The sequence below is a fragment of the Mirounga angustirostris genome, unplaced genomic scaffold (genome assembly GCF_029215605.1).
Source record: "Mirounga angustirostris isolate CCGP_5_RB_7025 unplaced genomic scaffold, mMirAng1.0.hap1 SCAF_3, whole genome shotgun sequence".
In the NCBI taxonomy this organism is placed as follows: domain Eukaryota; kingdom Metazoa; phylum Chordata; class Mammalia; order Carnivora; family Phocidae; genus Mirounga; species Mirounga angustirostris.
In genome coordinates, this window is record NW_026991711.1 from 182,677,289 (window position 1) to 182,701,299 (window position 24,011).

The 24,011-nt window shown below is 39.1% G+C and overlaps 1 protein-coding gene across 1 annotated transcript in view; it reads left to right on the forward strand.

Moving 5' to 3' along the window:
- The window catches only part of NYAP2 (neuronal tyrosine-phosphorylated phosphoinositide-3-kinase adaptor 2), a 155,259-nt gene that overhangs the window by 97,707 nt on the left and 33,541 nt on the right, over positions 1-24,011 (forward strand). The window contains exon 4 of the mRNA XM_064585842.1: positions 11,278-11,381. Coding sequence (XP_064441912.1) covers positions 11,278-11,381 — 104 coding nt within the window. The remainder of the gene's footprint in view (positions 1-11,277; positions 11,382-24,011) is intronic.

A 24,011-nucleotide genomic window follows, 5' to 3' on the forward strand; every position in this document is an offset into this window, starting at 1 on the left:
CCTCTTGAGTGTGTTACACATTATCTGGGTGACATGGGAGTGGAGGTGTCAGGTGGATTAGGAGCGAGAGCAAGGCAGTATGGTGAGAGGAAGCTGAGGACCTGACGAGGGCGAGGCCCGGCTGGCCACATCACTGATTCTGGTCTTACCTAAGGAAGAGAGGAAGCCATTTATGGATTGTAAACTTGGGGATTGTGTGATCAGATTTACCAAGTCAGCTAAAGTATCATTATCCTAAACCAAGGGAAACAGAATTATGAAGATAAATACGCTGCCCCAAATAACCTGCCTCATAAATCCAAAGAAGAAATGTTTTCTCTGCTCTCTAGTCCGTGAAATTCCTCTGTTCCCATAACTAAGTGAGAGGTGTTTATAACTGATTGTTTTGATCTATCTAAAAATTCATTCTTGGGGCGCCTGGGTGGCTCAGTCGTTAAGCATCTGCCTTCGGCTCAGGTCATGATCCCAGAGTCCTGGGATTGAGCCCCCGCGTCGGGCTCCCTGCTCAGCGGGAAACCTGCTTCTCCCTCTCACACTCCCCCTGCCTGTGTTCCCTCTCTCGCTATGTCTCTCTGTCAAATAAATAAACAAAATCTTTAAAAAAAATAAATAAATAAAAATTCATTCTCGATCATCTGAGCCAGCATGTCCCACTCCCCCCCGCAAAAAAAAAAAAAAAAAAAAAAAAAAACCCAGCAACATTGTGTGTGCTTGTTTTTCTTTAGTTCCATCATTTACTCATTCAGCAAAATTGTCCCAGTGAGAACACCTGTTTGAACAGCCCAGTATGGGGAGATGACAGATGACTTCTGCCTCCAAAGAGCTTCTACCTGCCTCTGATGAGATTGATTGTATACAGCGTGAGAGCATTCTTGCCCCAATCCAGTAAGACAGGATACTGGCCTCGGTTTCACAGTTGTTTGCTGGGTTTTCTCTAAACCATTTAGATTCTTTTTCTTATTTTTTTCTATCAAGATGGTTGGTTAAAGTTATGGGAGCAGTATGAAGTCAAGGGATTTGGTGATACTAATTGGTGTGTTTGTGTGTGTGTGTAAAGCCACTTACGGCTTTTAAGCTCTGGTCTCACGTGATCCAATTTGCAGAGTCAGCTAACTTGTTATCATATACTATGTATAACTCTATGTGTGAGTACACACACACGCACAGTCCTTTAACCTGGATTTCTGCGAAGTATGTACATAGACCATGATGTTGTATACTATCCAGATACCCTGAAGACTGGTGAGAAAAAATAGAACTTGATAGTAATTTCATTCTTATTAGAGAAATTCTGAATTTCTGTGTACTCCCTGATTCTCTTGGGGAAAACTAGTTAACCAGGCATAAACAATTCAGATAGCACAGAAGGTACTTTCACCTACTTGCCTTACAATAGATTAATCCTGTTTGAGAACCACAGTGACAATGCATGGCTTGAGTGTTGACTCCAGCGCCAGTTCCTTGTAGCTTTCCCTGCAGGGAGCCTGGCTCCACCCTGTGCCCTTTCTCAGGGGAGTCCTCCCTGACATTGCTTCCCAGTTTTTCGTAGTTGGCTTTCTTGGCAAAAGTCCTGCACCAACGGTATCCACAAATAATGCCCCGTTTCTGTGAAAAGCCTTAGTAGACAGTACAAAGAAGAAGGTGCTGTACGCTGGGCATTTACAGAGACTAGTTCTGGAAGCTTTGTCAGCCTTCCACAGCACATACCAAATCAAAGCACTCCCACCTGCTGTCCAAAACAGGCACTACATTTTTCCCTTCCTTAATTTTGTTAATGTGAAATTCCATTGAAGTCTGGTCAATGTATTTTTGCCTTTTTGCTGGAAACTTGGAAAAAGTGAAAGAATGGAAGAATATGCTTTTTTATTAATGAGAAATGCACAAATAATTCATCTTTTACATTGGCTTCATTTTTAAAAATTTTATTTATTTGAGAGAGAGCACGATGGCGGGGGGGGGGGTGGCAGAGGCAAAGGGAGAAGCCAAATCTCTGCTGAGCAGGGAGCCCAATGCAAGGCTCCCTCTCAGGACCGCGGGATCATGACCTGAGCCGAAGGCAGATGCTTAATTGGCTGAGCCACCCAGGCACCCCATCATTCTTTAAAACATGGTTTAAACTAATTCATTCAATAAATAATTTATGAGTCCTTACCAGGGGTCAGTAATGTAACTCAGGGGAGATAATCAGGGAATGAGCTAGACATGGCCCCTGTCTTCACAGAGCCTACGGTTTAGTGTAGGAAAAAAGGGAAGGAAGGGGAAAGGCACAGGTGCACCAAGCGGAGTGGAGTGGCATGATCAAAATCTTAGAGTAAGAAAAGGCACGTGGCTTTAGGAGAACCTAAGGCAGTGTGGCAGGCTGGTTATGTAAGCTGAGTCACGGGGACCATGGTGAGGAGGCAGTTTAGACTTCCTTATATTATAAGCAGAGGAGCTGAATGGTCAGATTTGCCTTTCAATAATACAAATAGCGAGCATTTCTTGAGATCTTAGGACATGCTGGCTGCTGCAGTGAAATTTACATTTATCTTATTTAATTCCTAAAATAATTTCATGAAGTGGATACATCGTTTCTCCCATTTTACCTATGAACAAACTGAAGCTTACAGAGCTCAAGCAAATTGTCCACGAGCTTTCAGCTGCTAAGTGAGGAGAGCTTAGCAGCCCTGATCCAAAGGTTTAACTCCTTTCCAAGAACTCCAGCGAAAGTTTTAGGCAGCTCTCATTGACCAGCTTGTACCCCATGTGCACCCCTGAGCCAATCAGTGGGGCCGAGGGGATAGAATGATTGGTTGGATGGACGTGAATCACGTGGTCACTTCCTGAGCCACAGTTGGGGAAACTCCTCCTATGGAACCGTGAGAACTGAGATTGCTGGTTATGTTCTCTAAAGGAGATTCAAACTGCTATTCCAGAAAAATAAGAGTAAATGGATTCTTGGCAAGTGAAAATGGCAGATGATCATTACCTCTCCTAAATTTAATTTTAAAATATTTTTGTACTGTTTAACCATTTTCTACCAAAACTTTTACCAACAATTTTAGAAAATTTTAGCTAATGACTGACTTGAGTTATGCATAATCCTAACAACATTGTTACAAAAATAAAATACAGAAAATAGTTCAGAAAGGAGGAGTAACAGCAGTGACCTTAGTAAACTAAGCTCACGATCAATCAAGGGTATTTTTGAGGGCATTTCAATTATTCCAACAGATTTCATTTTGAACGTCAAAGAAGCAGTGAGTGAACCCTGGAGCCTCCTTCTTATTATAAATGATGAAAAGGTGCCCTGAGAATTTGGATGGCTTCCCTCAGGTCTCACGGGCAGGTAATAGTGTTTCTTGGACTCTGCCATAGAGACTTTCCTATGGCAGCATTTTAAAACTTGTTGCTCCCAAATCCCCTGAAATTTTCAAAGGTTTTCCCATTTTTTTTTTTTTGTGCTTCAACGTAGTATTTTCTGTTTCATTTTTTGTTTTTTAAATACTCCAATGGCATATTAATTGTATAAACAGTTACCTTTTAAAGGAACTGTTTGGGCATTCAGAGTCTTATATAAAGTGACTGCTCTAAACTCTTTAGTCTCAGGACCCCTTTTGTTCTTAAAACTTACTGAGAATCCCGAAGAGCTTTCCTGGAGCTGGAAGTTAAGTCTAACATATGGGTTAAGTATATCAATATTTATTATATTAGAAATTAAAATTGAGAATTAAAAAATTATTCATTAAAAATAATAAATCCATTATATGTTAGCATAAATAACATTTTTTCACAAAAAATAACCATATTTCTGAAATTATAACAAATGGTGAAGAGGTTGAAATTGTTTTACATGTTTGCAAATCTCTTTAATGTCTGACTTAATAGAGCATAGATTCCTATATCTGCTTTGGATTCAATCTGTTGTGATATGTTGCTTTGATTAAAATATATGAAGAAAATCTGGCTTTAGACAGATGTGTAACTGAAAAAAAGAGGAGTATCTTAATAGCCTTTTCATATAGTTGTGTATATCCTTCTTTAATATCCTACCCAAACTCAACGGATAGCAGTTTCATAAGGGTTAATTACATATCAATAAACTCATCATGCTCTGTTGCATTAAAATCCATTGGTCTATCTTGCACTTTAAATGGATCTTTTATCCATGCATGATTTATAACATCACGCTTTTAGAAAGTATCGGTTCACAAAGTCATGCAAATCTTCCATATGTTGACACATTACATTATAAAAATCAATACAGCACATTAATTAATATTACCACTGATCTCATAAGAAAAGTCTTTAAGTATTAGGATGCTGTCAAGCTCACAGTAGTGCATACAAGTTTTTCAAAATTTTAATTTTTGCTTAAGAGCTCAGATTTATCATTGTCCACAAATTCTGTCAGTTGTCTTCCTTAAAACAATAGACATACTCCATTCATTTTTGAGAAAATATCTGCCAAATATTCAAGTCTGTGTGGCAGTGAAAAATACATGATTACTAGTACAGTTTGGTGCCGTTGCTTTGATGTGCTAAGGTAACAGCAGATTTATCCAGCATTGTTTTTAGACTTTCAGTGAATTTGTCAACACAGTGGGAAAAGCAAATAACATCTTAGTACTTCTTTGAAAATAGTTTTGACCTCATGTCACCACCTCCTTACAGGATCTTAGAGCTCTCCAGCCATTCTGCTATAGAGTGAAAAAACATGGCCTTTACTGGAGATCACATTGAAGTTCCCTACCATGGTGGACTTGACCATGCGTGCTCTTAGATAAGCCTTGCTCCTTGACACGTATTGCTTCATTTATGTTTATAACAGACAGTGGTTCAAGACAGAAGCATAGGTCCATGGCCATTGAAGGAGAACCTGATATAAGGAGCATACAAATTATATTGGACCAAATTTTGTCCCAAGATGCTTGCTCTTAAATAAGCCACAAAAACCAATGGTATAAAGAGAAGATGTCATTGGTTTTGCATCCTGTTATGATTTTCATTTGTTAGGAATAAAGAGTTTTGCATCCTGTTATGATTTTCATTTGTTAGGAATAAAGAGTTTTTACATTAATAAGGTGGGTGATGTATAAAATTTAAACTTGCTTTTATTCCCTTTTATTTTATTATTTAGAAGTGAAAGATAACATTTTAAAAACAGGTGAAATTATTTTTGTCATGTTTTCATTCCTAATATCAGTGATGAAAGGATTTTATTCTATTTTTGCTTGCTTGTTCATTCTATTTCTGACACTATAACACAAAGTGAAATTTCTATCCCCATGGTAATATACATTTGATCTTGATACAAATCATGATATGTCTTTTCGAATTTATATCTTGGTAGATGGATTTTATTTATGTAATGATTTTAAGGGGCATATGTTCCTTGTTAAATAGATAAAATATATTGCTTTATACACACATACTATAATTTTATTTTAATGTGAGATGAAGTATTTTTGAAGATAAAAGCACCTTTTCAAATTCGGCTGAAGTGATGAAGATCCTAAGGGTGTTTCCGGAATTATATATTAAAATAAAAGAGGCTGTCAAAAGAAAACCCCAAACTGTTAATGCTACACAGTGCTGTGCTGCCACTGAAGAAACCAACCATGCATTGCAGTATCTAGGGCAATGGACAGTACAGTTTATATTCTGTCTCTGTAAGAAAGTGGAAGGTGTTAAGGAAAATCTCAGTTCTTCAGGTATTTAGAAGAAATACAAGGTGCATGCCTAACTCTACCTGCGTGCAACCCTCTTTCTTCTCTATACAACAAATCTTGTCATTCTATGTCCACCATTGGATCATAAACTCTACCTATCATGTTTCCACCTCGCTTGCCTTTGGATTTTAAATCTTCACCAGAATTCCAGTATTTCCAAGAAGAACTACCAATTAGTCCAGCATCAATAGTTTTACTCTCTGGCCCTTCAGATAACACCAGGACCTTGGTTCATGACTATGGGATACTGGGACTCATTCAAAGCTACACAAGTCTCATTCAGAGGAAGGCTGGGGAGAGAATATCTACTCCCAGGGTAGATTTTTGCAGCCTGCCGATTTTCTTTCTGTGGTCACAAAATGATCACAACAATGATTAGACTTGTTTTCTCTTTTCAGCGTCATGCTGACAATGCTGAAGCCTATGAGTTTCTCAGGGACCTACAAAAATATTGGATATTGGGCGCCTGGGTGGCTCAGTTGGTTAAGCGACTGCCTTCGGCTCAGGTCATGATCCTGGAGTCCCGGGATCGAGTCCCGCATCGGGCTCCCTGCTCGGCAGGGAGCCTGCTTCTCCCTCTGACCCTCCCCCCTCTCATGCTCTCTGTCTCTCATTCTCTCTGTCTCAAATAAATAAAAATAAAAATCTTAAAAAAAAAGAAAAAAAAATATTGGATATTAAAAATAAATAGTAACACCAAAACTCCAAAAGAAACTGCCAAATTTAACATTAATGAATATTTAATTAAATCACTACAAAATGTGACATTGGGTCCACTTAATCGTTAAATTTAGTATTAAAATAATTATATTACATCAGAAAACAATTTCTAGATTAGATGGTGTAATACTGCAAGAATTCCTGAGTGTGCTTGATTACTGTCTACAAACCATAACCAGTCATAAATCAATTGGATTATTCACAGTCCAATAATTTCTGAAGCAAAATTATAAAAATGCATTCAAATTATATACAGGACTAATTACATTTAATGTGGGATTCCAGGGCATCTTACATGTTTACTATGATGTACGACGGAAGCTTTAAAACAAAGTGGGATCCATGAAGGTTTTAACATAGCCCCGGCAAAACTGCCCCTATTACTTAGACACCAGTTGATCTCAAATAGCATTTGTGTTATTTCCAAAAAAAATGCCTTCCCTAGAAATGAAAGTAGAGTTTGTAATAAGCACACTTTGGTGTATTTTTAAAAGGCTTGTGACTCCCATGTAGCCTTAAGTCATTGATTAGAAACTTCCAGCAACATGACTGACTTGGGGAAATCACAGTATGTCTTTGCTACTACAGAAAAAATATTGTGTATTAGGAAAAAAAAAAAACAAGACAGAGGAAAGATATGTCTCTGAATTTGATTGGTTTTATTTTTTTGATGCTAGATGAAAGTGTTTTCTTTGGTGAAAATGCACTAATCTCCTATTGCTGTATAGATGCGGAGGTTCAGAAGAGTCATTTGTTTTTGCTTTCTGAAAGCAAAGAGAACTCTGATACAATAACAGTGCATGCCTTGGAGATGATCCTGTAACAATACCAAGGACATGATTTTGAAGAGAAATCCAATTCACCTTAAAGGGAAGATGAGAAATGACTGAGAAATGACTATCTTTAAAGCAAACCAAAACAAAACAGTGATAAGTTGTATCCATTAAGAATAAAAAGAAAGAAATATTAAGTCACACAGTCCACTGGGTATTTATTTAATAAAAACTTTAAGATGATCATGAGTTATTACTCTGGAAACATCCCATGATAATATCTTGATAATGGTTTATTCCAAAAAATTAAAATTAGTGTTTCTTTTCTTTTCTTTCTCTCATTCTCTTTCTCTTTCTCTTTCTCTTTCTCTTTCCTTACTCCTTCCCTTCCTGCTCCCCCATTTCTTTTTCTGTTCTTCCTTTTCCCCTCTGATTTTCTTTCTCAATCTACCACCTTTTTCTTATTCCTTCTTATTCTCTTTACACATGATCTTCATGGAAATTTCATAAACAACATCAACTGTTACTTCTAGGATGATGATTGATAGAGTTTACAAAGCAAAAGGTTTTGGATGTAGGAATAACAGGTGCCTTTTAGTACATCATTAATCCCTTAATGGAATGGAATGAATTTTCTTGGGGGAAGAGAGTTCTACCTTAGGTCTTTTTTGAGGCACATGTCCATTGTTTTTGACCCCCCCAAAAAAACCTTGGCAATTTTTATATTAGCAAAATTCAGGATGAGAACTTAATGGTTTTAGTGTCTTGGCTCCTAAGCTTCCCTGTTTAAGGCTCAAAGCACAGTGTATTTCCAAGGTTGAGTGAGCTGGACAATTTAACATCTATGTCACAGCCCGAAAGAATCTCTGTGAGGCTTGGCTATAATCAGAATCTTTTCTAGGATTTTTGGGACTTCTTTAGATAATTCTTTTGGTCAAAGGAACCTTGGCAGATGCAACGTCATAAAGACTTGTTTCACCAACTTAGTCGCATAAATACCATAATAAATTTGAAATGGGTTTAAGGACCATGTAAAACTGAAAGAAGAGGCAAAATGAGTGAGAGAGAGATCAACCCAAACCTCACAATTTTAAAAATTATATTAAAAAATTGTTTAAAAACATGACAGTATTAAGCAGCAATGTTATGCAGTGTGTGTGTGTGTGTGTGTGTGTGTTTGCCTGTGTAAGCATGTGTCCATAATGAACTTATGGTCATAGTGTTAGTCTGCTGCTGTAGGGAGAATTATAACCCATAGGGGTGATGTTGGGATCACCTCAACTTTAGAGCTAGCCCACAGGGTAGTTGGCTAGTAGCTTAAACTGCTGTGTGTAATGGGGATTTAACGACTTATATTGCCGTGCCCAAGGGGGCTTGATGAGCTGGGACATGCTCTAGAGTGATGTCCAGTGGGGGTAAGGCAAGGCCTTTCCAGGGCATGATGAAATGGGGAGTTTGCGTGGATTTTGGTACATCTCAGTCTGTTCATTAGAGATATAAGTGTCTATGTTTGAAAGAGGCTGGTTAAGCCAAAATTTGACTGGACACCTAGCAGGAGAAATTAATCCCTAGGTACATTGGATAATGTAAAAGGCCTTCAGTTGTGTCACTCATCAGATAATCTCTTTAACATAAACTTGAAAAGGACCTAAAGTAAAGAAATAGTATTTGCCATCCTTTCCTAAGAAAAAATACTGACTTTTCTGACTCCATGTGACTAAATGTGCTACCACAGTAAAAGGATATATGGAAACATCGGCCTCATTATAAAAGCATGTCAAACCAGGATTCTGATGGATGCTTTACCTGTTATTTTATATAAGAAAAGATGATTTGCTAAGGTATGCAAGGATTTATGCTTCCTGGGGAATGAGCTTAATTTCTAAGTTACAGTGATAGTTTATGTCATTGTATGATACTATTATATTTAAACACCTTTCAAGAGTGGGTGAGTAGGGATGCCTGGCTGGCTCAGTCGGTGGAGCATGTGACTCTTGATCTCAGGGTCATGAGTTCAAGCCCCACACTGGGTGTGGAGCTACCTAAAAAATAAATGAATAAATAAATAAATAAAATAAATAAATAAATAAATAAATAAATAAATAAATAAATAAATAAATAAATAAAGTGGGTGAGTAGATACTAAAATCATCTGCATAAAACTAAGGAAAGGAGAGTTTCCAAACCTCTTGCCTCCTCTGAAATGGACCCTAGAAGGTCACAGACCTTTGATTGAGAATTACTGCCTTCATAAGTAGGAGAGCTAGGCTTTGAACCCAGGCCTTAAAATATATTCTACGTTACTTTCATTGACTTCGTTTATTTTTAGGAGTTGCATTGACCTTTTCTAGGTTAAATTGAGTGTCTTCAGCGGAAGAAAAGTACATATTAATTGTACACTGACTATGTGGTCCCCGCCAACATAAATGCTCAAAGCCACAGCAAACACTGTGTAAGTGGTAAGGTAGTCTTGGAAGAGAATCAGGACGCTTGACGGTGGGAGGGACTCGCTTGTCTTCTGAAATGGGTAAGACTTAGTCTGGTGAAAGTCCACACAAGGGCACGCCCTGAGGTGAAGAACAGAAGCAGGACTGAATGCAGAAACTGAGAGAGGAGACAGTTGCATGTTTTTTTGGAGAGCAGAACAGTGGAAACAGAGTGGATCTGATCAGATGAAGCTAGATCACAGAAGTCCTCTGAAGATTAGTCAAGTGAGCTTGAAGTTTTTATCATATGAAATATGGAGTAATTGGAAAATTTTGAACAAGGTGGAGGGCTTCAAAGTAATCTAGGAAGCTCAGCCCATTGTGTTCAAGTTAGTCTTTTTAAAATTTTATTTATTTCTTTATTAGAGAGAGAACACGAGTTGGGGGAGGGACAGAGGGACAAGCGGACTCCCCGCCGAGTGCAGAACTCAATGCAGGGCTCAATCCCAGGACCCTGAGATCATGTCCTGAGCCGAACTCAGATGCTTAACCAACTGAGCCACCCAGGCACCCCATGTCCAAGTTAGTTTTGAGCAGAGAGATTATGGGGATCAGCAGGGAGGTTTCTCTCTCTCTCTCTCTCTCTCTCTCTCACACACACACACACACACACACACACACACACAGAGGCAACCTTTATATCTAACTCTGTAACTCTATAGAGTAACCTTAGAATTAGAAATAATTTAAATGTAGCCCAGATAGAAGCTGGAATATACCCAACACTCAAAAAGTAACAGTTAAAAATTAAAATTTGTGACAAAAGCTCAAGTGTCGATTTTTTATTGTATGACTTTTCCCCCTCTTTCTTATCAAATATCTTCAAATATATATGAAAATTAACATCCTTACTGTACCTTGTTGGATGAAGGGAACTCTTTCCATCCCTAAATTCTCATCTCCAGGGTATCCTGTCCATGCCCTGGACAGCTCATTTGGGTTCCTGAAATAGAAGAAGAGTTAGGGGAATGCCTTTATAATTTGGAAAAATACTATTATTATGAAAAATGGCAAGAGTCTTAGAAAGTGGTTATAAAATTGAAAGCGAATGGAGATGAAATCAGAGAAATGCTCTGAAATTTTGAACAAGGTGGAGGGCTTGATACATGATAAAAGTATTCAGGACAAGCATAGTGATATAGATTTCAAAATTAGAAAAAAAAATAGGAGAAAGAGAAGGAGGGAGGGAGGAAAGGAGGGAGGGGAAGTTTTGGAGAAGGTGGAGAGGACATTTCAGGACATAGACCTATGGATCAAAGCAGAAAAGAAAGTACCCAAAGTGATCATGTCACTTGCTTTTTCCCTGAATGGGGCTATAGAGACTAACCCTAAATGAGGTAAAATGTCCAAGGGAACAAGGGCCGTGCTTTTGTAATTTGTTCTTTATTTCTGGGAGCTGACGGCAAGTCAAACTTATTTTAGAGTCCATGGTTATGAGATCGTTCCATCACCTGTCAATTACTAGCAAGCCTCACAAGTATTTAAGGGGTTGAAAGAACATGCAGTGAAACAAAACGGGAGTCTGAATGCCGTTCATCACTGCGGACGTTGCTCAGCTAATATTCTGCCTTTTTCCCCTGTTCACAGAACCGAAAGTAAGCTGCAAATTAGGCCGGTCTGCCTCCACATCAGGTGTGCCCCCTCCATCAGTTACTCCTCTCAGGCCAGCGAGTGACCTGCAACAGAGCCAGGTACCATCATCGTTAGCCAATCGTGATTGACTTCCTGTGATGCAACATGCCAAACGCTTCCACCTCTGTCTGTCGTGTGTTGCTGTAGACAACTTTTGCATTGGCTTTTATTTCTCTATGTGTGTATGGGTGGAGGGGGTGAGTCATGGCAGTCTGTGTTCTCATCCGAAAAGGAAAGTCTTTCTTCTCTGTGACTGGTGAAACTTTCTTTGCTGTTTGTTACCAAATCGTTTTTTTGTCTCTGGTTCCCATCATTCTGTAATATTAATGTAGTAAACTTGTACTCTCTGTATTGGCTTAGCGGTTATTTTTTTAACAATTCTTTCTCTCTTCCATGTCTTGTGTACTTTTATACTGTCTCTGAAAATTTATCAACATTTGATAAATTTACCTACTTTGTTTTATGTAGATTTCTTTTTAAATGTTTTGTCTACAACACTTGCACAGATGTTGTCAATGAATTTGTACATACCTTTTACCTCTTATCCTATTATACTGTAATATTTGTGGCCATTTTGCTTTTATTTCTATTTAGCTTGGAGCATGATTGTAAGACACTGTGAATATCGATGTCCTTATAAATATTCCTATACCAATTCATCTGGATTGAACATGGCAGCTAGTCTTCTTTCTTAGGCCATAAAGACAAATTGACCAACTAGATATTTACCAAAACTGTAGATTAATAAGGCAATCTTTAAATAAATGGCTTTCCTCTCTTATCCCAACAACATCAGAAATGTTCTCAGAAAGAGAATGTAAGTGTTTGTGCATGGTTAATAAGACTTCTATCATCACTTGGAGAAAAGAGACAAGAAATAAAGGCATAAACTAAAATATCATTTAATCCTTTACAGGAACAGAATGTTGCTCTGATGTTCATTTGGGGACATGGTTGTCTATGGGGAATTTAGTACGGGGAGAAATCATGACACATAAATGTCTCTCTATATCTCACCCAATAGAAATTCAGTACATCAACTTAATTTGTGAAGCTTAATTGTTGTTACTGTTAAGTATTGTGGGTGTTTAATAGGATAATGTCATCCTGGAGTGATTTCTCTCCGCTTCCTGGCTTTAATCTTTGCATTCATAAAACTCTTCTGAAATAGTAAATTATAAAACTAGCGATGGTACCTCCATGGGAGCTGTCCGTTACTGATTAGCGAATTACATATTCATCAATTATTTAAAATGTCAAGCTATTTTAAAAACATAACTAAGCAGAATAATTGCTTTTTTTTTTCTAATGGGAGACATGTGCTTTTTAGTATTTTGGTCTGGCTTAAATATGCACAGGATTTGATTTATGAATATATGAGATATCTATAAACACGAGAGATGAGAAGCTTCTCTCAAGGATATCTCAAGTGTCATTTAGAATTCCTTGCGTCTTAATTTAAAATGTTAAATGCTTCCATAACTCAATGTATCCAGCTCAAACATTTTTTGGGCAAAAAAGTAGAAACGATAAGACAATGGATTAATAAATAACACAATTAACCTCACCAAGATAAACTGCCACTTGAGATGATTTAAAGCTATTTCAAAAATATTACATTTACCAATATTTAAAGTTTAAAAATTTGGATACAGAAAGGAAATAAATTTAGCTGACTGTCAGAAGATTGCATTCACATAATCGATTTTCCAAAGACATGTATCTTGCTATTACCTTACCCTCAGTATCACAGAGTGGTTTTCTATTCTTTGTCTTGTTTTCCATTTTTCCTAATTATCTTTATAGTTGTTTCATCCTGAGCTCCTTTAACTCTCAATGAAAGCAGGTTCTTGGGGTAAACTTCTGGAATAAAAACAAGACACAATGTTTGTGCCTTTGCATTATCAACTCTTTGCTCACCTGATGAGATACTCCTTATTCTTGAAATATAGTAACATGAGAAAACCCCTTATGTTGCTTGCACACTGTTAGTTTCCCTACAAACCCACAGAAATCCTGGCACACATCCATAGGGTAGATGAACTGTCAGGGCTCTGAATTAGAAGGCGAACCTCTGAGGCTCTCCTCTGTAGCTTATGACCAGTTGTAGTATTCACCTATCCCTATATTCTGGAACTAAAGAGGTAAGCATGGCTCAGAAGACCCTTGCTTTGTACCCTTATGACCTAACTTTCAACTAAAGTCAGTAGCTACTTATTGAAGATCCTCTTCTCACCTAATTCACAGGCTCTTGACTGAGATGTGTCTCTAAGTAACAACCAGGATGACACTGCCCTTTGTTTGGTAATCCAAGGCAGTGTCACCTGTTGACTCTAAGAGTGAATATTCATACACTGACTCGATATTGCCTAACATTATCAAAAAATCACCCTCATCACTTCTTAAGCAGTTTTTCTGATACAAGGATTCCCTGCAATTATTTAAACACAGAATGCTTAATAGGAGATGAATCCACTTCTTACTAGGAAATCATGGAAAAACCACATGTTTCTTTAAAACAAACAAAAGCAATCACAAATCCCTAAAATAACTCCAACGGTGCTTATCAGCTGAGGAACTTGGCTTTAGGATGTCTGTGCCATTTCAGCCACATTAAGGGGCATTACCATTCAAAGAGAAGGAATTGTGTTTTCTTCTGATTGTTTATTCATATCTTAATCACTTTTCCGTTTCCTCGGTCCAAGTTTTTGACTCACCCTTACATGTCCTGGTAGGAGCTTTCTAAGTAGTGTTGCAAGAGGGGCATATGGAAGTGTCTGACATTGCTCCAGTGGAGAAGTATAGAGGTGTCCACAAGTGCCCCCACCCCCAGCCTAGGCCAATAATGATTGCCCACCCCCGAAGAGTCTAGAGACAGTCTTTACTGACTGAGCCACAGAGGAGCCTAGGACCAACAGTGACTGTCCACCATGAGCATTTCTGTTATTAAAAAAGGTCAAGATAACATTTGCTTGGTTTTGCAATCTTTGCGCCTCAGATAACTACAGCATACACAAGATTTGTAGAAATGTGTAATCTTATCTGACTGGAAGTTCAAACTATGTAAAAGAAAATGTAATGCTCAGGAAAGAAGTGAGTTGTAAAGCATTTAGAAGTATAATATTCTTTGAAACTTGGAGAGATGAAAACAATTTTTTTTTTCTTTCTAATTCACTCCAGAATAAGTAGATTAGACATGGGTCAAGACATGTCCTTGGAATTTTATTGCAATGCGGCCACATGTTTTGGCATTTGTCTTAAAGCAGGTCTTTAGAAATTAAACCGAATTTCTGTTCCTGCTATGAAAATGCTATTTTCTTTTCCTTAGTTATAAAAGTAAAACGGCATATAAGTCACATTGAACTTGGGGCACATGTAACTTTCTCTTTTTTTCTTCTGTAGTCAAGTAGAAAGCCATGTGTTCAGAAGAAAGGGTGTGACCCCTTCTGTAGACAGTAGAAAATGATGTTCATGTTGTTCCTCTGTATCTGGCTGGGAACAAGCCTACCTCTTGGAAGGTGACGTCCATTCCATTGGCGATGATACCATCCGTGGTCTTGCCATAGCAGGCCATAGGACAGAGCTAAAGCTCGTGGCCAGGGGAAAGCCATGCTTTCTCTCAGGAATGGAGCAGCTAGGGTGTGTCTCCACACAGAAGTGCCAACTTTCCTTGGAAAAATGTCCCAAAGAGTATTTGTATTTGTTTTTCAGGGAAGGAAGGAGATGAGCCACACACCCTCCACTGTAGGCACATGCTCACTTACACACCCCATTTCCATACACTTAGGCTCCTTCACACACGCAAGCTCTCACATACTCACACATACACGTACATACTTGCTCCCACTCACTCAGGAATGTACACACTTCACATTTGTTAAATAACAGACCCCCATGTGGAATCAGGGAATCACAAAGCGGTGATCACATCACATCACAGAATCGCATCACAATAACGGTGACCTAAGCGTTGACATGGAACTTCACCTTCTCCCTGAGGCTAGTTTATCCTTTGAAACTGGATTATCTCTGATTATCTTTGATCTTGGGGAAGGGTTAGGAAAAGGCTATCTGTAATTTCCTTGGGCCACATATTGTGAAGGCTGACAGACCTAAATCTCTTTAGAAATCTCACAGTTGCCTCCAAAGCCATTATCTCTTGTTTTCTAGGCCCTCCGTGCCAGGACAGATGCCTCCTCATTACCTAGGACAGGCCTCACCCCGGCTGCTGGCCAGGCCAGCACACCCAGCTCCTTTTAACTTGCCCCTTCAGGGTGATTTCTCAAATGTTTATTCCTTTCAGTGCCAGCCCTCTGGCCTCTTTCCAAGCTCCTAACATCCCCCTTCAGTTTGATGACCCTGCTGGGGCGTAATGAGAGCCAACCCTGGGCTGGCTGCAGAGTGGAACATGTTCTCTTTCCCCATGGATGCCGTAGCTATGTGTGCATGCAGGCATCCAGCCAGCTTCTCTAGATAACGGAATAATGTGTTGGGGTGTCCAAAGCTTAACACATGTCCAGCGTGTGTTCTGGCAGTACCTGGATGTCAAAAATTGTTTTTTAGATACCTGGAAAAAAGGAAGGTAAATCATTCAAAGTTAGGGATTAGGGATCAGTATATGTGATTCTGTGACAAGGGCTGTGCCTGATTCTGAGGCATACCTCTAATGGCCAGCACACTGTGTGAGACTCAGTGATCTTTAGCTGACTGACAGAATTTCTCTCCTGATAAACGTCCCTCTCTATAGATCCCTGAAAAAATGTTTTTCTCACACAATCTAATTTTATCCCTTTCCTTAGTTTCCTAACTCCAATGCAGTGGGATGTGTTGATTTGTCCCATAGCCTCAGTAATGCTTTGTCTTAAAGTTTTAAGAAGATCACTGCTCTTTCTCAGGATCTGTGTGAGTTCTGGGCTTTCATTTAGTTTTCCAGATAGTCAGAACATTTGCACATAAAACTTATAGGAGCCCAGAAAGCATAAGGAAGCTGATAGACAAAGGGAGAGTGAGTATATTGACATAAATGCTCAAACAAGGACATAGAGAGAAATTCTGTTTTCATCCGCTCCATGCCTACCTACATCTCTGAACAATATAACCTTAAAGGGTATGTTCTTATTTAACCTCACCTTCCATGCATAGGATCAAGTAGAAAAAGTAAAACAAACCTTATGAATTGAGAAGTTTCAATAGTGTTTTCTCTTTAGGATTTCCATGCTACCATTAGCATGGATAGAACTTGTTTTGCCAAGACTGTTCATACTTTATTCTAGTCTTAAGTCTTGTAGACCTAGAACCTATGTATTAAGAGATTTCATCTGATCAGTTGTATATACATTTTCAAGTACTTTCTGTCTAGGAGCCGAAGTTTTGTGGTGGATGGGAGAGAACGGTGTTAGAAAGGGAGGGAACAGGAGGGGTGGTGGGAACGTGTGTGCCATCCCAACGTAACATGATGAAGGGCTCCTTCTCTACCGTCCCTTGCTCAAATGTTGAACAAACTTTTGTTGTTGTTGTTAAGACCCTGTGAATATTCCAGTTCCTCCTATGAGACCTGACCCAAGAGAGTGTTCTGCATTGTATTTGTATTTGACACAGCTGATTGGATTATATGCTCATGATTACAGTGCAGGATGGAAATGGAGGAAAAGCAGAAGCAGAACGCACAGCCAAGCAGCCAATGCTGAACTCGCTTCATTAACACATAGCTGCCCACCACAGAGCTTCCTTCAGGCCATATAATAGATTTAAAAATGACTCCTATTGTTTGCTTCATTCTGCATACAAGTTAACTTGACATATATTTCCAAATATGTAAAACCCAACAGGGTACTTGGAAACCCCTGCTATGTTTACAATGCAACATCATCACCCTGGAGAAGGGTTGCTCTGTACTAACTTCAAATTGTAAAATAAAGTGTTATGTTAAGAAAGATTATGTTACAAGGAAATTATAATTGTTATAATAATGATGTTTACTGAAAAGATTGGAGCTAGCCCTGTGAAATGTGGAATAAATTAATATTATAAGTAAGAATGTCAGTGTTTATATTGATCTATTGCCATGTATTATGGCAAAAGTACATTAAAATAATGCAAGTGCCAAAAAACAAAAACAAAAAGCATTATCTTATGTGTGCTCTCAATAATCCTGTCTTATTGCTTTATATAAATATTAGCCTTAAGTACCCATTGACACTCTCTATAATTAATTTCATAATTGGAGAAAAAGCAAAATTTTGTGCTTGTGTTTAAATAATAGGCAAATCCAGTAATATGTGTAATGAAATATTGGCATTACTTGATTTCTATGTCTATACAAAGAATTCAAGGAGCAGAGACTCAGATTGCTTTTTACAACACACTACAGTATAGCTAAGAAATTTGACATATTATTTATGCATCCTGTGTTAACTTTTGTATATTTCAAGGGGCAGAATATTTGGGAGTCACCTTTTAAAGACCAGTAGTCTCATGACCCGTCTCTCAATAATACCATTGTCTAGTAGAATGAACCGAAATAAACCTATCCTTGTGCTCTTATGCCACTCCAATCCCCCAGAATAATTTGCCATTTATCCCCTTAGAGCAGGAAGCAGAGTATAACAAACAAGAGGATGTTCTCTAAGAAGTTATGAACCAGTTGACACAAAGGGGTGGGGATGGGGGCACACGGGCTGTGAGAGTGTCCACCCTCTGACTCAGCTGTAGTCCCTGATTCGTGCATGCGTCCTTCTCCTCAGCATCAGAGTCGATAACCTAACCCATCAGACCTGCAGGTAAAAGTGTGAAATAGCTTATGGAGATACTCCAGCATTCTTTAACCCATGAAAAAGGCCAACAGTTGTTTCGATTTCTTAGATGAGGTTTGCATCATAAAGACCACGTGCCATTTATTGTCATCTCTGCCGTGATTATTATAGTCCAGGACTGTGCCAAGAGCTTCTCTACATCATGGCAGCTTTGTTCTCTACAGTTCTAGCCTGTGGGTACTCTTATCATCCCACATTACCACCACAGGTATTCAAGTACCTTGTCCAAGTTGTGTACCCAGTAAATGTCAGTCTGTGATCTTAGTTACTCAGCTACTTAGAGGAGGAAGGACTTCTTTTAGAGTCCTGAATCCACCATTTAGTAACTGTGTGACCTTGAATACATTGTTCAACTCTTCAGCATCTGTTTTCTTATCTGTAAAATGGGCACAGTGTTATCCACCCTGGATGGTGATGGTTCTTGTTGAGGATTAATGAGATAACATGTAGGGAAAGTCTTGGATGGACAGACAGAAACCATTAGAAAAATACTCATTCTTTCTCTTTTCCCTTACAGTTTTTCCTTCTTCCAAAAATTCACTCCCCTACTTGCTAGGAAATTCTAAGTCGGAGAGTTGTTCTAATCAGTGGTGTTCTGAAGGGGATGGGCACGGAGGGAATGGTCCCAGCCACCCTGTCTCACTGACCTTGTTTAGAACCGCTGGTGCATGGTGAAAGCAGACAGACTTTTAGTCACTTTTATTACTGATTCTAAATTTTCTAGACAGTGCATCCCCTTATTGCCAGCATCTGAGATGGATTGGTTTCTCCTGCCCCCTCCTTGGTACACTTGGTATGATTATATTCATTATTCCTTTCCCAAATAGGAAATTAGGTACTCGATTATATACAATATAATAGGAGTCTGTGTCTGGCATTTCTTCTTACCTTATAGGTCTCATGTGTGGCTTGGAAGTCAAGTGAGTAGAAACCAACTAAGGCTATCGTTTCAGAAAGGCCACCTGCCCCTTTGTACTACTTTACTCTCCTGTCTGAGTGAAAGTATGAATGAACCCCAAGGAAAATGTTTAGGCTGCAGGGGAAGACATTACCTGCTGGGGTCACGACAAAGATGCAGAGTGGCAGGATAATTTTGTTGCCAACTTCCAACACTTAAAGCTTCCCCAGACCATAATATTTTTGTTTTGTTTTGTTTTAAAGATTTTATTTATTCATGAGAGACAGAGAGAGAGAGGGGGGCAGAGGCAGAGGGAGAAGTAGACTCCTCGCTGAGCAAGGAGCCCGATGCGGAGCTGGATCCCAGGACCCTGAGATCATGACCTGAGCTGAAGGCAGATGCTTAATCAACTGAACCACCCAGTCACCCAGACCACAGTTTTAAACACCTTGTTCTCCTAGATGCACATGCATTTATCCACAAGCGTGCCCATTATAATATTTTATCCCATCATATTGATCTGACTGTTCTGTATTTTGATTCTTATTTTTCCTTTTAATGAAAAAGCATTCAGGATATCGCATTATAAATTGTTATGTACACATGAGGCCTGAATTTTAACCATGTTCTGGCTTGCGGAGTGAACATGTGCCCAGCCTCACCACAATACAGAGGTGTCAGGTGGCTCCACTTTGTATTTCTTGAGCAAAGTCAGAGACAATGGACAATCTCTCTATATTTTTTAGTCTTTGTAGCTTCATTTATTCTTCAGATGCCAAGAGTGTTCTAGTTTGAGACTAGCGATAATATGGACGTATTCGGGAAAGTAAAGCTGAAGATTTTAAATCCATGGATGTCCCATCAGTTTATTCCATGTGTTTTCAAACTTATCTTTCAAGTTTCCAATTCTGTGTCGATTTTTATTAAACAATTAGATAATAGAGACCCCGGGAGGGGAGGCATTTGAAAATATTTAACTGCTAGACTTACTCCAAATGTCCATATACTTGAAAGTGATGCTTTGGCTCAGTCTAGAGAACAAATTACCAATGTATCACTGTGGAGCTTGTTGGAGTTGTATACAGATAGCCACTGAAGGACTATTAAAGCTTTCCAGAATGCTCACTCCATTTGAGAGCTAAGTGCTACGGTTGTGTTCTGCTGTCAGTTGTTAGCAGAAGTCCACAGAAACGTTCCCCATCATAGGCTGTAACTACTGAAAGAGTATCAGGCCGCAGAAGGAGCTGGACCATCTAGCGAGGGGAAAGTGGCATAACATTCGGTGGACACCTAGCGCCACCTAGCATCCAAAGTGTGCTTTATATATATATAAATATATATATATTTAAATTAATTAATTTATTTATTCTTATGTTAATCTCCATACATTACATCATTAGTTTTAGATGAAGTGTTCCATGATTCATTGTTTGTGCATAACACCCAGTGCTCCATGCAGAATGTGCCCTCCTCAATACCCACCACCAGGCTAACCCATCCTCCCACCCCCCTCCCCTCTAGAACCCTGTTTGTTTTTCAGAGTCCATCGTCTCTCATGTTTCGTCTTATATATATATATTTTATATATATATATAATATATATAATCAAAACTGGCTTATGACAGAGAAAATATGCTATTTGCAATAATAACCATAATACTTATAGAAACCCAGAACAGATGTCTTTTATTATACTTGTTTTGGATAATTTTCATGACTTTAGTCTTGCAATTTTAGGTTGTTCAACTTTTAAATATACCTTCTTGTACTTTTTGGGGGTGGGAGGGAATAATGAACCACAGCCAATGATTTCTGAATGTTATGCATTATGTATGATGAGACGCAACTATTTTCCTTAGGACTTATGACATCTTCTGTGCATTGTAATTTCCTAAATCCAACCTGAGCCTCAAGGAAAGGAGGTCATTTTTTCCTGTGTGGCATTCTGAAAAGAAAACTGGCAAAGGTAGATTGACTGGCTGAATGGAAGGATCGTGTTGACTGCTTTTGTTTATCATGAACATATTTGAAACATATTGTGTAAGATTCTTTCCTGAAAAGAGAAGCCTCCCTCACTCGTGGGTAAAATTACCTCCAACTTAAGTTACATGTGGATCAGGTAGAAGCGTGTATGCTATATAAATGTTGCCTCAGAGTTATACTACATTTGACTCAGAATGATAAATACGCCCACATTACGAGTGCCTTATTCAAGGAGCCCCGAAATCTCTACTTTCTCCACTTAGTTCACCTGCTGGGCAAACTGTTGTTCTCTGTTCTGTGCTGGAAATAAACATTGTCCTTCTGGTTGAAAGCATCTTCCCCAAATAAAATAGATTTCCAAAATGGCATTTGTTGAGGGCTTATTATGTGCTTGACACAGTCTCCAAGATGTTGTATTAGCTAATTTTATTCTCACAGCTTGCATGTGCAGTAGATAACATTATCCCCATTTCACTGATGGGAAAACCGAGGCTAGAGAGTGTGTTACCTGTTGAAGGTCTCATAGCTAGTGGTAGCTATAAGGACATGAAGTGTAAGCCCAGGTGGTTCTATCTACATAGTGTTTGTTTTCTTTTCTACCAGAAATAGCTGCCCTTCTGAATTTGCTCTCTTCATAAAACTCCCTTTCTTTCATTTCTATTAATGCCATTCATTGATTTAGTTAATCATGCTTTGGTTTTTCCAGGTCTTGCCTTTGAACTCCTCTAGACTTAAACCTAACATAGCAGAGGGTCAAATTCAACTCAGACTTCAACTGAGCAAGGTACCACCTAAGAGTAGGATCTCCAAGGGTGAGGTGGGGCTGGAAGGAAGCTAGATGTCAATCGTTGATTGTGTCCTTCTCTTATGGACCGTGGGTGGGGGTCCTGAGAAACCAGCCGTGCAGGCATGGGTGTGCTGTGTGTGTGTGAGTGTGTGCGCGTGCATGAGGAGGAACATGAACACTCGAGCACATCTTCTTCTGTTTACATGCTGAAAAGAAAACGCACCCCCTCACACACATGCACACATAAACGCAGCTTCTAGAGCACTGGAGTAGATTTAACCAACGGCATGCAAAAGAAAAATAATGTATTCACCAAGATTTATCCAGCTTCTGGGCTTCCGTGGGGAACCTGTGAACAGACACTCTAAACTGGGCGGGGGGGAGCCAAACATACTGTCACTTCAAAGCCTTTGTTTTCTAAAGTAAATGCTGCATTAGAGCTAGGTAATAATCCCTAGTTGTCAGCTGTTTTGACAGGGATGGAGTCACGACTTAGTACCATCCCAGGAAATGAGGAAGTTATCTGAAGGACCAGAAGGTGTCAAGAGTAATCATATCCACCCCATCAACTTTTCAGGAGAAGCCAATGAGCCAGTCACTGATCATTCAGGATACAACCTAGGGAGAGACGGGGTCTGTGCTGTCCTCAACAGATAGTCACCTAAATAATGAAACAAGGAAACTTTGGAAAAGTCTCACATGGGAAACACTTAATAGTGCTTCCCCAGACCTCATGGAATTTCCAGGTATTTTATTTCTACATCCATATGAAATGAGATAATGAATATGAAATCACATTTTAAGCTACAATGTTTAAATGCAAATGCTTATTTTCAGTCATTTATTATTTAACATGAAGGCTTTTTTTTTTTAACATTTAACATTGCTTGAGCAAAGAAGTGCAAGGCACTTGAGGATGCATGGTGCATTAGGAGGAAACAAGAGAAGCCACAGGACAGGAGGGCAGAAGATAGCAAGACCGGGGCCACTCCAGCTGTTTTATGTGATGGCGTCTCTCAGGTCCAAAGGTGTCTTGCAAAAGGATCTTGAGGTTTTATGACAGGTTCATGCTTTTCCCCAACACGGGTCCACTCTCTCCACCTGTCCCCATATCCAGCCTCCACACCAAGAGAGTGCTATGTGTTTGTTGACTCCTGGATACAGAATTCTGTAAAGTATGCCCATTGCTTATAGGATGGAATATAAACTGCTTTTGCATGGATTTCAAGGCTTGTATGATCGGGTCCTGGTCTTTCTGTTCAGCTTCATTATCGAGCACCCTATCTGGTACATCTCATGCCCATCCACTACCCTCCATGGTTTTCTCACTGTCAGATGTCCCAGGGATGCCTCTAAGATTTGCCTAACACTTACTTCTTCTTGGTACACCCTCCCTAATCCTGGGCTCCTGGAAACCATTACTTAGCAATAAGTTAAGTCTGGAATCAATTGTGTTCTCCCATTTTGTGAGGTTGCTGCCACCCTCCCAAGCATATCTTCCTTCTTCCATACCTCCCCTGTACTTTATACTTAGTGCACCTCATTTTTGCATAAAGGAGAACGTTGTCTGAAGGATGTTATCTTCTGTTCTGTTACCTAGAAAAGCCGTCTGGGGAAAGGTCAGATTAGATAAATTCCTTTACTATCAGAGTTTTTAAATTTGCAGATGTGCATTAGAAATTGCAAAGAGGAGGCTATAACATGTCATGTTTATCGAATATATTTGACCATAGAACCCCCTTTTTTTTTCATTTTTCCAAAGAGTATCTTTTTTTATTCCAAAGATGCAGATTATAATTGTTTACATTAGATCATAGAGTCTTTATTTTTTATTATTTTTTTAAAGATTTTATTTATTCATTTGAGAGACAATGAGATAGAGAGAGAGCATGAGAGGGGGGAAGGTCAGAGGGAGAAGCAGACTCCCTGCCGAGCAGGGAGCCCAATGCGGGACTCGATCCCGGGACTCCAGGATCATGACCTGAGCCGAAGGCAGTCGCCTAACCAACTGAGCCACCCAGGCGCCCTAGATCATAGAGTCTTTGAGGGCTGGGATGTATATGTTCATCTTAGAAATCTCTAGTTGTCTTAGTACATATTGAATGAATAAATTAATTAATGCTAAAGGTGGAAACAGCTAAGCATCTCATTGCAAAGCTGTTGTAATAATTTGCAGAAGCATTTGGGCTCCTGATAGGTGGCTCTGCAC